This window comes from Camelus bactrianus, chromosome 19 (assembly GCF_048773025.1).
Source record: "Camelus bactrianus isolate YW-2024 breed Bactrian camel chromosome 19, ASM4877302v1, whole genome shotgun sequence".
Taxonomy (NCBI): Eukaryota; Metazoa; Chordata; class Mammalia; order Artiodactyla; family Camelidae; genus Camelus; species Camelus bactrianus.
In genome coordinates this window covers 17,837,118-17,852,380 of record NC_133557.1, presented here as the reverse complement: position 1 = coordinate 17,852,380, position 15,263 = coordinate 17,837,118, and the positions used below count along the sequence as shown (strand labels likewise).

At 46.8% G+C, this 15,263-nt stretch overlaps 1 protein-coding gene across 10 annotated transcripts in view; it reads left to right on the top strand.

The window, feature by feature from the left end:
- The window catches only part of PTPRT (protein tyrosine phosphatase receptor type T), a 944,743-nt gene that overhangs the window by 855,385 nt on the left and 74,095 nt on the right, over nucleotides 1–15,263 (top strand). For all 10 annotated transcript variants that reach the window (XR_012500633.1, XR_012500634.1, XR_012500631.1 and 7 more), the window contains one exon: nucleotides 2,998–3,185. Coding sequence is in view for 5 of the 10 variants with exons in the window: in XM_074347294.1 (XP_074203395.1) it covers nucleotides 2,998–3,185 (188 nt within the window). In the remaining 5 variants the exon portion in view is untranslated. The remainder of the gene's footprint in view (nucleotides 1–2,997; nucleotides 3,186–15,263) is intronic.

The following is a 15,263-nucleotide window of genomic DNA, read 5'->3' as shown; positions in this document are numbered from 1 at the left end:
ACTCTGCAGCCTCCTCCCAGGCAGCGACAGGAGTCATTGCAAGGGAATTCACAGCCCTAGGCAACGGCTCCAGAAAAAAAGTGCAAAAGCAATCCAAAATATTATTGTGTGATAAATAAACATTCAAGACCCATAAATGAGAAGTTGAAATGGCATGAAAATTAAGGGTCTGGTGAGGAGAAAAATGAAAAACGTTCTCTCCCTGGGCCAGCTGGTTTGAGTTACATTTTATGAGCAGCCTGTGGATTCCAGCGCCCTTGTTGAATTAGCAGCAGAGTCGCACGTTGATTTTAAGGCTCCCTCTCGAACAGGAACATCATGACGCTTTTTAATTGGGGCTGATAAAAAAAAAATAATGTAGCATTACTTGTAAGTTCCTGAGAGAAGTGAGTTGTGAAATTGGGTTTTCATTAAACCTAATGATGGAAAATTAAGTATAGTGCGTCTGGTGAAATGGGCTGTGATAAAAGGCATCACTTCTGCATTATCAGAGGTTAATAAGGGAATAGGTGAAGTAAGATACATTGGGAAAGGGAGTCCAACTAGTTGAATTAATAAACCTTGAAAATCCCTTGGTTCCGAGTCTTCATAGCATCATTAGCACCAGCGTTGACATGATTACAAATGTTACGGCAATCCAAGTTGCTAAATTTCAGACACGTTTATTTTCCATTCCAGTGTTGGTTTTGCTGACACCAAGTTTACAGTCTGTCTAGCAATGTGTTTAGGGGAAATATCCATATTGGTAGCTATTTGGTTTTGGAAACATTTGGCATCTCACAAAATTGTCAGGTGCCCGTTCCTAAGAAGGCTGTCTCTGCCAGGCAGCTGGCCTCCGAGGCAGCCCAGGCCCCAGGCCCGTGGGTCTCGGAAGACATCTGTCACCATCTGTGATGGTGGCTGAGGGGGGAGACGCTCACAGGGCTCCAGGCGTGGACTCCACCTCATCCTTTCCTGGGAACTGTGACGTGCAGCATCTAGAGAAGCAAACTCTTCTCCTTTCTCCTCCATCCCCAACCGCACCACCGCATCACAGGGGGGCACTCACTGGAAAGATGCCTCCTTTCTATGGCACTGGGACACCTATCAGAAATAGTGTGAGTCTTTAAAGACAAGTCTTCTTCTTCAAATCTTTCAGTGCCTTCCCACTGGCTTGAAGCTTCTTAGACACCCACAGCCTTTCCAGGCCTGCCTCGTACCATCTCTTAGAGCTTTTCCCCCGTCCCATGTCCACCCACCACCTCCGCTCCATCTCAGCCTCCTTGGTGTTGCCTAGATGTGCTTGGGTTTTCCGGCTTCTTTTCTTCTGCTTCTGATGGTTCTTCTTATCCGACTTCCCTACTGGACATCAAGCCTTGAGGGTAAAGGCTGTATTCTGTACATTTCCAGTGTCTACCAGACCTCCTGATGTAGAGTGAGGTCTCAGTAAACCCAGTTCCTGACCACAAGGGCGTGATGTGGAAGGGAAGCAATGCCCATGTTTGCCAAGCTCCACGTGTAAGCGGGGCCAGTGAACATGTGTTCCCTGTTCCCTAAAAGTCCTGAGAGAAAAATGAGCAGTATTTTTCTCATGCTTTTCAGGAAAGTTGTGCTGCCATCTCACCCAGGCCCTTCTTCTGGTGCATACTCTTATATATTCCAGATCTTTCTGCTGGCAATCCTTTCCTTCCAAAAAACAGTTTTGCTCATGCTGTCACATAGGAGGAAAGTTCACTTTCACCCACAGACTCAGTGTTTGATGGATTATTGTGGCATAGAGACAAACAAGCCAAAAGCAACATGGATTTTGAAAAGTCGGGTTGCAGAAAATGAGGAATACATGCTAAACCTCCAGGAAATGAGTCTGGTCTGGGGCTCCTGAGGTGCCTTGTGATGCCTGGAAACATCTGGGGGAGATGCCGCAAATCTGCTGGTTCTCATCTCCTGTGTGCCATAGACAGGAGGGCCTAGGGCATAGACTGTCTGTGTCTTTGGAAGGAGGTTGGAGATACCAAGCCTGAATGGTTCCAGATGAGATGAACTGGCCCTGAAGGACTGACAGCATATGCCCAACAGGGAACTGGTTGGGTAAGAAAGTGATTTAACTGGTCCACAGGGAACAGAGGAATTCAAATTCCAACGTTGGTAGGCATCAGTTTCCAGGGGCGCCAAACTAATAGGGGGCAGTTAAAGATTATTATCAGGGGATATTATAGATCTTATACCAAGGAGAGGTTTTATAAAGGAGATGATGAGGCATAGGACCCAGGCCTGGGAGAAGTAGCTGGCAGGACTGAAGGAAGAGGTTCATGCTTCCCTACCTGCAAAGGAGTTTGAGCACCACTCCTGGATCAAGAGGTTACGTGCGGGGGACATTAGACAGTAGACAGAAGGCGATCACTGTTCTGGAGCCTGTAGCTGGAGAGAGCAGTGAGAGGGGCTGGGTCCCTACCAGCTGCTGGGGATTCAAGACTGTCTCCAATTCCCTAGTAAAGAAACCAGGTCACAGAGATGCAGGCAAATGGACCAGAAGCAGATGCATGGCTCTGACTTCCAGGGACCTGAGGTTCTCCTCACCTGCAGGCAGACACCAGAGATGATTTTAGGCAACCTGCTTCCTAAGTAGGAGGGTGTTCCCAGTATCCAGCCCGCCTGGCCCCTCCCTGGTTCTGGGATTGGCCACGATTGGCCAAGACCACCCTGACAAGCCTGGAGGAAGGATGGAGACAGGCAGGAGATGGCAGCCAACCTGGAACCAAGTCTTTACTCCATTTAGATGCATCCTTGAAATAGAAACGAATCAAGGGTTATTGTGTCACTGGTTTGCTAGTGGTTTTAATGTTTAAATCTACCACCACAGCCACGCCAGGGAAGCAGCATGTCTCTAGTCTTTCTGGATCAGCTGAGTCCTGAGTTAGTTCCCTCGGCCCTCCTCACGTCATCCTGGGGGAGGCATGGAGGACAGGGGACAAAACTCCTATAGGTGATGGTCTGTTTTGCCCCTTCTCTTTGAACCAGATGGCAGCCGCGGGGAGCTGTCCCAGCCCACCCTCACGATCCAGACCCACCCCTACCGGGCCTGCGACCCCGTGGAGATGAGCTATCCCCGGGACCAGTTCCAGCCCGCCATCCGGGTGGCTGACCTGCTCCAGCACATCACCCAGATGAAGAGAGGCCAGGGCTACGGGTTCAAGGAGGAATATGAGGTAAGAGACCAGGCTGCGGGAAGCTGCCTGATGGGCACAGGCTTTGTGGTGCTAAAGCCTTCTGCTACTCAAAGTATGGTCCTCAGACCAGCCGCATCAGCACCACCTGGGAGCATGTCGGAAATGCAACATCTCAGTCCCCACCCAGACCTACTGCATCAGTTTGGATTCACAGCTTCCCTCAATAGGAAGATAGAATGGCTCGAGCCCCCATCCCGCGTGTTGTAGAAAAGCCAGCAGATCACCCCCGCCAGTGATTTCTAGGAGGCCTGCTTGGTCCTGGTCACCTCTTGCTTCATAGTCATGCCTCTGTTGTCTTCTCAATCCCCCCACGTCAATATCTCACCTGGTGACCACTGTCCTCCCTCTCTCTGCACCTGCTCCTCACTCCTGCATCGGACATCCCTTTCCTTCCTCCCCAGCGCATCTCGAATGCAAAGGGTTTGTGAGTAACAGTTGTTACAGAGATTTGGGGAATCACAGACGGATTGCCAAAAATACAGGAAGCACCTGAATATAAGTCACCTGAGAGTTCTCCATCCACTTCCTTCCCAAAAGTTCTTTCTAGTGTCCTCAAAATTTCTGTTTTTTCTTCTTTTTCCTAGCAGCCTGGAAAAGAACTCCCACACTCTCCTTACCTTCTTATGCAGAACAACTTAGCTGTCTTTGTCTCATTCCTTTTGTTTCAGACCTTGCCCATTAGGCCTCACCTTTTACAAACAAAAAAAGTAAAATAAAATGGAAGGAAAAACTCATCAAGATGTTTTCCTGAACTAAAGAACACCTCACTCCCCGAGAGGAATCCAGCTGCAAGCATCTCTTTCTTCTCTTTTCCTCTCCTCTCTCTCTCTTTCCGCACCTCTCCTCCCTCCTTCCCAAAATATTTTTTCAGCATTTACTGTGTGCCAGGCTCTGAGGTATTTGCACTAATTTTTTTGTGTGTGTTGTGTTTTTTTTTTCACATGCAGCATGTGCCCCAAATATGCAAGGTTCAGTTTCACTGTGTGCAGTAAAAACACATTGACTCAGACTCTACACATTTGGAATTCTTGATACTGCAGACTAAGTTTATCTCTCAGACGATATTCTGAGAAAGAGCTTACACAGCAGGATTTCAGAAGCTGTGTGAGATCATGAAATTGTGCTAAACTGGGGAGGTCCTTTCAGCCGTGTTCCAGCACAGCAAACCTTGTGGCCTGTCATTTTTGCTCCCAGAGTTTTAAAATTCTTTATTAGTTGAATGAAGAGTTTGGATAAGGTGATTACTAAGGGCCTGTCTGGCCCTAAAACTTTATGAGAGTGTAAAACATGGTAGCAAGGGGCATGTTTGACACATTTATGAGAACAAAAACGTTGACGTCAATGGATGTGAGTAATTACCAGCTCAGGAGAGCCAGCAGTTAATTTCAAATATGGTCTAAGTAAAGTAGCATTTTTCACATACTCAATCTATAAATTTTGGAAGGATGTTGAGATCAGCGTTGAAAGAGGTGTTCTCATCAGCTCGCATCCCTGGGCCTCATTTCCTAGGAGGTTGGGCGAATGGCCCCAACCCCTTAGAGTGTGGGGGTGGGAAAGGGTGCATGTGTGTGTGCTTACACACACTTGTGTGGATCTGTCTGGTGAGAAAATGTCAAGAGAGGGTGTGTTGTTTTTCAAGTCATGTTTAGTATCATGAAAGTTTAATAAGTCATTCGTCATAATATTTAATTTATTTTATAGTTTCAGATAGCGTTAAGGGACATATGTGACTTATCAGTTGTCAAAGCCTGAGAAACACCATTCTAAGAACCCGCAATCTAAAATTTGAAAACAAAAACACAAATACATTTGATGACGTTGGTGCATTTACTTTCCAAAATGACATCTCTTAAAATCATCCATCCCTGTATGGTAGGATTTGGGTTGATTTTTTTTTACATTAATTTTTTTGTACCTTTTTGCATTCGCCAAACTTTCTAATGTGGAAATCGAACTGCTTTTATAAATGAGAGAGAAAACAATACATGTTGTTCCGTCATTTGGGCTTCAACCAGAAATAGCGCTAAGTAGACTAGACTTGCCCTTAATTAGTTCAAATTATATTAATCAGTTAGCTTGAATGCTTAGCTTCTAGTTAACAGCATTTCCTAATTAACTAGAGGTTAATTGGAAAACATTACTTCATCGGAGTCTTTCTGCAGAGTCCTTCCACTTCCTTAGATTGTAGCTGGGTATTGCTTTGATCATCAGGGCCCCTGTGATGTCTGAAGTCTACATACTGAGCACAGAATGACAGATATTGTAGGTATAAGACTCCTGGGTCTTCAGTCCTGCTCTCAAACCTACACGCTATGTGCTCTGTTTGTTGCCTGTCACTCCCCTATCCTGCTCAGTTTTTTTTTTTTTTTCATACAAATGAGTGGGTTTCACAAGTTGACATATAAGGGACCTCTCAGCTACAGAAAGCTGTGTCTTCTAAAATTCAATATGTTTACAATCACTTACAAATTTATTCATTAAATATTTTCTGAGTATTTACTATTTCCTAAGGACTGTTCTAGATATTTGGGATACAACAGAGAACAAAAGATCCTTGCCCCCGTGAAGCTTGCGTTCTAGCAGAGGAAACCCAAAGTAAACCATAGGCTTAAAAATAAGTAGGTTATTTCACAATAAATTACTTACTGTAATATGTTAGTAAATAATATAGTATGTTATTTAGAGAGTGAAAAATACTGTTTGCTGTGTTACAAACTACCCCAAACCTTAGTGACAGAAAGCAACTGATTTATTGTGCTCACTGAATCTGCTGAACAGGGTTAGTCTGTCTCTACTCCATGACGTCTGAAGCCTTGACTTGGAAGGCTCCAAGGTTTAGGACTGAAGTGATCTGAAAACGCCTTCACTCACATGTCTCACGGTTGATGTAGGTTATCACCTGCGATCTCAGCTGGGATTGCCAGCCGGAATACCTACACGTAGCCTCTTCAGATGGCTTGGGCTTCCTCACAGCGTGGTTGCCTCAGGATCACTGAACTTCTTACCTGGTGGCTCAGAGCTCCCCTGGCGCTCCTGCCAGCTAGCCAGGTGCACAGCGCATCACCCCTTGTGACCTACACTCGGACCTCACACAGCGTCACTCCTACCACATTCTGTTGGTTATGAGCAAAAAGTAATTGCCTGCGTTCCAGGGGAGGGGACTCAGACTCTGTCTCCTGAGAGAGGGAGGGGCAGCTGCAAGGTTCTAGAAGAGAATACAGAACAGAAGCTATCGGAAAATATAATCTAAGGATAATGCTTCCACAAGTAAGCACCATGGGGAAAGAAAGAGCAGAGCCAAGAAGAGAGAAGGTGTATTCCAGGGACGAGGGGGTGAAGGAGGTTCCAATATTAAATAGAGTGGGAGGACTTTCTTTAATTAGAAGATGAGATTTGAGTAGAGACATGATGGGAAATATCTGGAGGAAAAGAGTTCAGATCAAGGGAGTAATACACCTCTCAGGTGTAAGGAGGCCGAGGGAGGCATGGATAGAGCGAACAAGGAGAAAAAGTAGTAGAGGGTGCTATCGGAGAAATAAAGGGGGCCTGACTATACAGTACCTTCTAAGTCCCTGTAAGGACGTTGGCTTTTACTTCGAATGAAGTGGAAAGCCACTGCAGAGTTTTGAGAGGACAAGTGATAATTTTCTGACATTATTTTCAAAGACTGATTCTAGCTACAATGTGGAGAACAGACATAGGGAGGAAAGGGTAAAAGCAGGGAAACCAGTTGAGAGGCCATTGCCACCCAGCAGAGAGACGGTGGTGACTCACGCCAGGATGTGGCAGTGGGGGTGGTGAGAAGTGGTTGGATTCTGAATGTATTTTAAAGACAGAGCCAACAGGATTTCCTAACACATTAGACCTGGCATGTGAGAGAAAGAGAGGAATCAAGGGTGACACCAAGGCTGCTACCTATGCCAGTGGTGGGATGGCGCTGCCACCAGTGGAGAAGGCAGGTAGAGCAGGCTTGGGAACAATAAAGCAATGGCGGATTCGATTTTGAACTGAATTTAAGATGTCTATTAGACAACTTAGTGGAAATGGAAAGTAGGTAGTCAGGTATATGAGTCTGAAATTTGGAAAAGAAGCCTGGATTGGGGAGAGAACTTTGGGTGTCATTGACATATAGACTGTTCAAAGTCACTGAGCAAGTGAGCAAAGACGGAGATGGGGACCAAGACTGAGCCTCGCCGAATTTCAGCTGGAAGATATTGGGCACTTTTCATGGGCCAAGCGTTGTACTGGGCTCTAGGAACTGAGATGAGGTAGAGCCCTTGCCTTCTGCGGAGCTTAGAGCTTATTCTAAGAAACAGGCATATAAACTGACCATTTCACTGTTTGGCAAAATATCACAATAGAGGTATCCTCTGAGTGCTGTGGGAACCCTTGGGGGTGGGATGCCTTAAGCCTTGCCTGAGGGTGATGGCCAGTGCCTTTCTGGAAGACATAAATTAAAGCTTGAGAAATAGGAGGGAACAGAGAGGAAGATGGGGCTGAGATTGTTAGTAGGGGCAGCCATGCGTGGGTGGGCAAGGGAATTTTGTCAGGCTGAGGAGTTCGGATTTTATTCCAGAAGCCATAGGGAGCCACTGAGGGAGCAGGATTATTTAAGCTCGATTTGCATTTTAGATGAAACTATTTAGCATGGGTTAGAGCAGGGAGACCAGAGGCAGGTAGGTGTCTGGGACACTGATTCAAGGAAAAGATGGAATTGCCTGAACCACGAGACTGGGCCCAGAGCCCAGACAAGCCCACACACATTTTTTCATGTAGAGCCATGAAATCAGCTTGTTTCCCTTAGCATAAAAGCTTTAATCTCTCGATTTATATATATTTTAATTTCAGTGACTTGAATCGTCCTAAATTGAGAGTCAAAATGCCTAGATTCAAGTCCTGTCTCCTTCATGAAGTATCTGGGTGACCTTGGGCTGGTTACTCCCGTTCTTTGGGCCTCCATTTCCGTATTTATGCAGTGAAGATGAGGCAGTTGGTCAAAGTGATCCAAAGAGTGCTCTGCCCGTGGAATTTTGGGAGTCTCGGTAGAAACCATCGTCCAGGCCCGCTGGATCTCTGTCCCACCTGTAGCACCACTGGACCCCACTCTCTGGGGCCTCCACCCCTGTAGTTATGTCTCAGTCCTAACGGCTGTGACTGACCAGGAGCCTTGGGTTCCTAAGAACTCAAGAATGCCTACATAGCAAAGTAACTGCACTTGCTGTACAGATCTGAGTCTTAGGGGTTTTCAGTCTTGACTGCACATTAGAATTACCTAGGAAAGTTTTAAAAACAGCAATGCCCAGGCCGTCCTTCAGACCAATTAAATCAGAATCCCTGGAAGTGGGATCCAGGGATCAGTGTCTTCTGAGCTCTCCAGGTGACTATAATGTACTTTCAAGGCTGCGAGATGCTGGAGACCTGTGGAGTCCTCAGCACGTGCCCTGTGTGTGCCCACAGCCCCATCACCTCCCCTGCCGTACTTGCTGCTGGTCATGTCTGATGCCCATGGAGGCATGTGATGAACCTTCCAATCTATCCTGCTGTTGGAACTCAGCCACATTAAAGTCAAGGGGCTTCTGCATGGGATCGTGAACTTCCGCATCTTCCCTCCTCCCCCTCCTACTTCCCCAGCCCAAATTCTCCCACTGTCCCCCGTTACAAAACAAAAACCCTAAGCATGCCATCAAATACTAACAGATGTTGGCTGGTCAGTAGGATTGTCTGTGTGCCCTATTACCCTGGCCACCATCATGATCAGCTGAGTAGCAGGTTTGGGGAGGATGAGGGACAACAGGAAGAGGTGACTTTGTGATGGAGAGAAGGAAGAGAAGCATGTTAATCCCAGTCCAATCCAGGCAGCCTGTCATCATAATGAATAGAACAAGCCCAGTAGGGAAACCAGAAGGTATCTGGTTATTACAGCTCCATTAAGACTATTTAAGGCAACAAGGAACAGCTGTGAGGAATATGACGCAGCCTAATGAAGAGCAAACATTTGTTCATTTTCCAGCTCTGGGCAAACACGCCGTGTGCATGGCTTTTGTGGGGTGAGGCCAGTGTTGGCATCTTTCTCTTAGTCATCTGTGGATGATGGTGGGCTGGCAGCCTCCTAATGGGGTGGAACCATGGAGACGGATGCTTCACATCACCCCAGATGCCCCCTTCTCTGCTCAGAGGCGCCTGAGCAGAGACAGAGTGGACCTTCTGCTTCTCCCACATTTTTCTCTCCTCGGTTGGTACCAGAGTCACCGAACATCCCACTGCAGGTGACCCCTGAGAGATTCTGATCCAGTTCCTCAATTTGCAAATGAGAGACTCTTTTGTTAGGGGCCTGGGGAATTAGTGGCAGATACCCAGATCATGAAAGGGAAAAATTATGGTGGTTCTCCAACTCTGGAAACTCATAATGACCCAAATAGAAAGACTTGACTCCACCTGCTCATTGCATTCCACTCTCCATAGATTAAAATAAGGAGAAACTGGGCCGTTTCCAAAGGGGGCCGAAAGACGTCGGCAGCCCACGTGGTTCCAGACTTGGAAGTTTTTCTAGCAGAAAAGAGCTCTTGTACAAGTGCCTATTAACAGAGTCTTTTTCTTTGAGCTGATTTTATTTTTCCACTTAGTATTCTATTTGTAATCCAGCAACCAGTATTTTCTGTTTGATATGGGAACCCTCCCCAACCAAGTGAGCAAATTTTAAGTGGTACCTTTAAAAAAATCCCTTGACTGGGAGTCAAGACCCGGTTCTCGGTCTGTTCCTGACATGCTGGGTGGACTTGGACAAGACTCTTCCATCTCTGCTCCCTGTTTCATCTTCTGTGAAACGTCTGACTGCACAGCATGGGCTCCAGAAACCTGATAACACTTATTCTTATTTCATTTGGCCAGACACGCTTCTTGAGTACCTACTGTGTACCTTACGTTGTGTGAGGGACTGGAGATAGTTAAAAAGATAAAGAAAATGCTCTACTTTAAAGGAAGCTCATGGGCTTACGACAACACGTACTTGCATAACAGAAATTTAGGTAGTAGGTAGCCACCTAAGTGAGTTGCTAAGTGCTGGTGAAAAACTTTATGACTGAGAATAGTTCTATCCAGAAATTTAAAAGGCAGTATTTCTTAAAAGAAAGACACCTCCCATCTGTGGGTTGTTCCTCTAGGTGCCCAGAGTGTCTGGCTTAAACTTGAAGGTGAGCCTTCCCCAGGAATTTGCTGTTTCCATTTGCTTTCCTGCCTAAATTAGTGGTTCTTAAACTGAGCCGTGTGTCAGAACTGCCTGGGGAGTTGGTAAAGAACACTGGGACACAGGCTTATTGACGTGGGACAGGCCCAGGCCTCAGTGTTCTACCGAATTCTCTAGGAAATCTAGATCCCTACCAAAGTTAGAACGGCTGGCCTCAAATTTGTCATTTAGAAGAGATCTTGTAGCTTTTAATGGAGCCTCTGAAATGGCGCTCTGTGTCTCTACCTGCAGACATGCACTCCGCTATTCTGTCTGTTCCAAGTTCCTGTCACAGACAAATACCCCGTCTTGCCACCATCTGATTTTCAACTCAGCCTCCCCAGCAGAACTCATAAATTACCGTCTACTTAGTGACATGGCGCGCAATAATATTTGCTCTCTTGATGCCACTCTGAGTAGACGTCATTAGTCATCCTCTCCTGCCTTCTCCATCCACATTTATAATCCCTAAGGCGTGTGCTTTTCAGCAGAGAAGGAAGCATTTGTTGAAAGTGTGGCCTCTGCCAGGGCCACCACTAACTCATACCACACCTTAGAGTGAAATAGCAAAAGGTGCCTGTCTCGAGATATTTGACTTCATCACCTTCCAGAAAATGTTTTAACATATCCAGAAATCCATCATGCCTACCAGATGCATGGTGCTCCCTAAGATGCAGTGCTCTCGTGTTGTGCACAACCTGTACAGCCATCCTTGGCGGCCCTTGCCATCTACCAGCTGGCCATGGCCTTCAGTAAACAGGTGTTTACTGAACTCCTGGGCCACAGTTGAGACCCAACCTTAGGCTTCCAACAGCTCATGAAACACTTTCTCTCTTCCTGAATACTATGTCTTACCTGTACCTAGTGTGACCAGCTTGTCCCAGGTGCCCAGGATGGTCCCAATTTTAAAACAAAAGTTCTACATCCTGGGAACCCCTTTGGTCTAAGGAAAACCAGAAGAGATATTGCAGGGAGCCCCCATCTTTGCTCTTGGGAGAATAAGCTGGATGTTTCTGATCAGTGGGAAGCAGCAAAGGAATTCTGGGAAAGCCAAGGGGCCTTGACAGCTTGTCCATGGGAAAGAGTGGGATGGAAGAGACTGAACACCTGCTATGTGCCAGGCCTTGTGTTAGATGCCTACAGGCATTATTTCGGACAATCACTAATCATTACAGAACTCCATGGGTTTTGTGTATTCTTTTTTTCACTTTTTGGTTTGCATGCTGCAGAATCTATTTTTGGAGGGCAGAGTGCACAGCTCTAAGCATTTTAATAAATGCATGGAGTCATATAAACACCAAAACACTCAGGATACCTAAGAGTCCCAACAGCAAAAGCATTCCCCCGCTGCCGCCAGGTAGTCAAATCCGCCCCCCCCCCCACCGACTCCTAACCTGAAGGGTCTATTATTGACTTCATTTTCAGAAAAGTTGATTGAGACTTGGAGGGGTGAAATGATTTGCAATAAAAATATCCACACACTCTAATCCATCTGCCTTTTGCAAAACCCTGCCTTTTGCCTGAACGACATGCACAGCTAGTGAGCAAGAGATATTTCTTGACAAGATGAATGAATGATAGGCCCAGGTGACATGGCTCCTCCTTGGTTAGACTCTCCGGGATCTGTCCTGCACCTGGAGTGTGCAGGGGTGGGTGGGCGCACAGGGAAATCCTGGCAGGCTGGACTCATCATGGAGGAAGCAGGCCCTCAGCTGTGCCCTGAAGCATCAGCCGGGAACTGCCTGGGTCAGCATTCCCTGGGCCTGGTTTTGCTGCACCCCAGGGCATATCATATCCAATTATCTCCAGGGATAGAGTCAAGCCAAAGGGAGTGAGGAGAGCACCGCAGCCGACAGAATCTGCTGAGGTTAGTGGATGAGCAAGTGGAGGAAATGGAGCAGGACATGGAGGTGAGCCGCTCTTGGAAGCTCTGTGTTTGGATGTCTCGCTCTTTGGGGGCATAACTCAAGGAGGCTTAGGTGCAAAGAAGGATGTCCAAAGAAGGATGGCAAGCTTCAGAAAGGACTTCCCTATCTCAGTAGGGCCAAACCACCAGATGGGAGGAGGAACCAGCCTAACAGGCATCAGGGGCAATTTTCAGTTCTCACAGTAATTAAAGAAACAGAGTTAAAATTAAAACAGAAAATTAAAGTAACAGAAGCTAAAGTATTGAGGGGAGACCAGGGTATGTTGCACAGTCCTGACTCAGCAGAGCAAGGCGGAAGGCCCCAGGGGACTTCAGCTCTGTGGCTGGGAGAGAGGTTGGATAGGTGGGTGGGTTGCAACATTGGAAGAGTGAGTCTGGGCCAGGCACCAGATGATAATCTTATCCTAAAGTCCACGAAGCCTGTCAAGACGGAAAAAGGGAGGGCCCAAAGGGCAAGTGCTCTTAGTCACTTCTCGTGATGCTGGTACTGGCTCAGCCTCCTCATGGTAAAAAATGTCTAGTTAACTGAGAATAAAACTCACATTCTTGGCCGTGGTCCATAAGACCTCAACTGAGCGCCACACCCTCCCCATCCAAACTATGTGTCACTTTTCTCAGCTCTGGAGAGCCTCCCTTCCAGTTCTGGAACACACCGGACTGACTCTATCTCAGCCTCTGCGCTCACTGTCAGCCTGGAGCATTCTTCCCCCAGCCCCTGCCGTGGCCGGCTTCTGCTCATCATTTATTTATCAGCTCAAGTGTGTCAACAAGAGACAGGCCAGAGCCCACCTGGAGATGAACACGCCGGGTTTAGGAACCGTGGGGCATCTCAGGAAGAGGATGTCAGAAAGGACGCAGGCTGTGGGCCGTGTTAGGGGATTTGGGTTTTGTTCTGGATTGGACACATTAGGAAGTGGTAAGGTGGGGCACCTTCGTAAATCTTAACTATCTGAAGGAGCACAAGCGAGAAGCTAAAGCTGAAAGTGACCGAGGATCAGCTGTCACTCATATTAGCCAGGACAGGGGATGTCTGTTGGGCTTGGACAATGTTCCTGCGTGTGTCTGGATGTAACTACAGAGTGGTCACGTTTTTGCCTTGCTCCATCCTGATCTCTGAGTAGCCTTGTCTGATGTTGGCATTCTGTGAAATTGTTTATGTTCAACAGGAAAGCACCAAGGTCCAACCGTGAGTGCCAGGCCCACTCCCAGAAGTCAGGGGCTGCTTTTTTCCTTCTCAAATGTCACCTTTTCCTAGAGTCCTGCCCGTTCCACCCTGTCTAAGCCAGTCCCTTGTCCCAAGTCACTGTCTATCCCAGCACCTTGTTTATTGCCTTTATAGCATTCATTATAAACAACAATTATCTTGTTTGCTTATTGTGTGCACCTTCCCACAACTAGGACATAAAATTCATGAGGTCTTATCTGCCATATCCATTGCGATTATTTCTAGGACCTAGCACAGCCCTAGCACCCAGATGGTCCCTTGGAAAAAGCAGAAAGGAAAGAGAGAGGGAAGGAGGGAGGGAGGGAAGATGGGCTCCCTCAGTATGTATTCTTGGGCAAATCATTTCCTGTTTCTGGACCTCACTTTGCTGGTCTGTAAAGTGAAGCAATAATGTTCTCAAAAGATCCCTTTGGATCTGTCTTTCGAGGATTGTATGAATACCACAGCTCAGACATCCAGAGGGGCAGATATCCCCAAGTGTACCTTTTAGGACTAAAAATAATAAACACACACAACTGCGTTAGAAAAGCAACACTGTGGAAAAGTAGGAAACATTTCCACACTCAGATAAGAGTGTAAAAATAGAGCTCAGCACTCTAAGGAGAGGAGAATGAGGAAAGGAAAGTGGAGATTGATAATGGATGAATATAATGAGATGGCAATTTTGGTTTCAAAGAATGTGATTAGCTCCTAATGACTGCCACCATTCCCTGGTCAATCTACTGTAACGAGCCACTAATGTAAAAATAATGCCCCTCGGCTGGCTCACTTTGAAGATGGAGATGAGTGTCCCTTTCAGACTTTTACCCCCTCGTATTTTTTTTTTTCCCTTCATAAGATTATCCCCTATTAGATCGCGGCTCCCTAAAAAGGGAAATGGATGTGTGATCAAAGTCTGCAAATGAGAGGGTCATTACCGCTCACTCCTGGGTGGCTCCATGAGGTCTTGCCTCTCTGCCTTTGTCAACATCATCACAGCCCTGGGCCTGCACATTCTCCATCATCCCCCACCAGTGGGGAGACAGAGGCTCCCAGGGTTGTGCCAGGGGCTGGCGTGGTCTCCCACGGAGAAGTGCCGCTCATCACAACTCAACACAACTTCTTGGGAATTTTCATAGGTTATCTGCACGCTGGTGCTTCCTGAAGAGCACAGCCTGGATGTTGAAAGGGTTCCCAAACTGTGCCTTTTAAGGACTCTGAGGATGGACGGGGACCTTCATTAAACCTCTGCAGTGTCTCCGTGCAGAGGGCGCGTGCTTACTCTGTAGGGCCTCACGGATCAGGGCAGAGAGGAAGTACATGGAGGCACAGTAAACAAAAAACTGCCCAGCGGGTCTGTGCAAAAGTGAGGCAGGAAGCTTTATGGGGTAGTGAGCTCTCTGTCACGGAGGGCATCCAAGTCTAAGGGTATCCAGGTAACACAAGCTATGGATCAGCCAGTCAGCTGCCTAGAAGACCACTGGTGGAAGGCAGCACAAACATTATTTTCAAGGTCACTTACACCTCTGAGATTCCAAGATCTTTGCCTTCTGTGTGCACCAAGGTCACCTCACCCACTAATCTTTTTCATCAGTCAACTCACTTATTCAAAAGAGGTGATTTGAGCACATATAAAATATAAAGTCAGTATTGGGTTCTGGAGACACAGACATGAATAAGATGCTACCCTTTTACCTGGAGTAG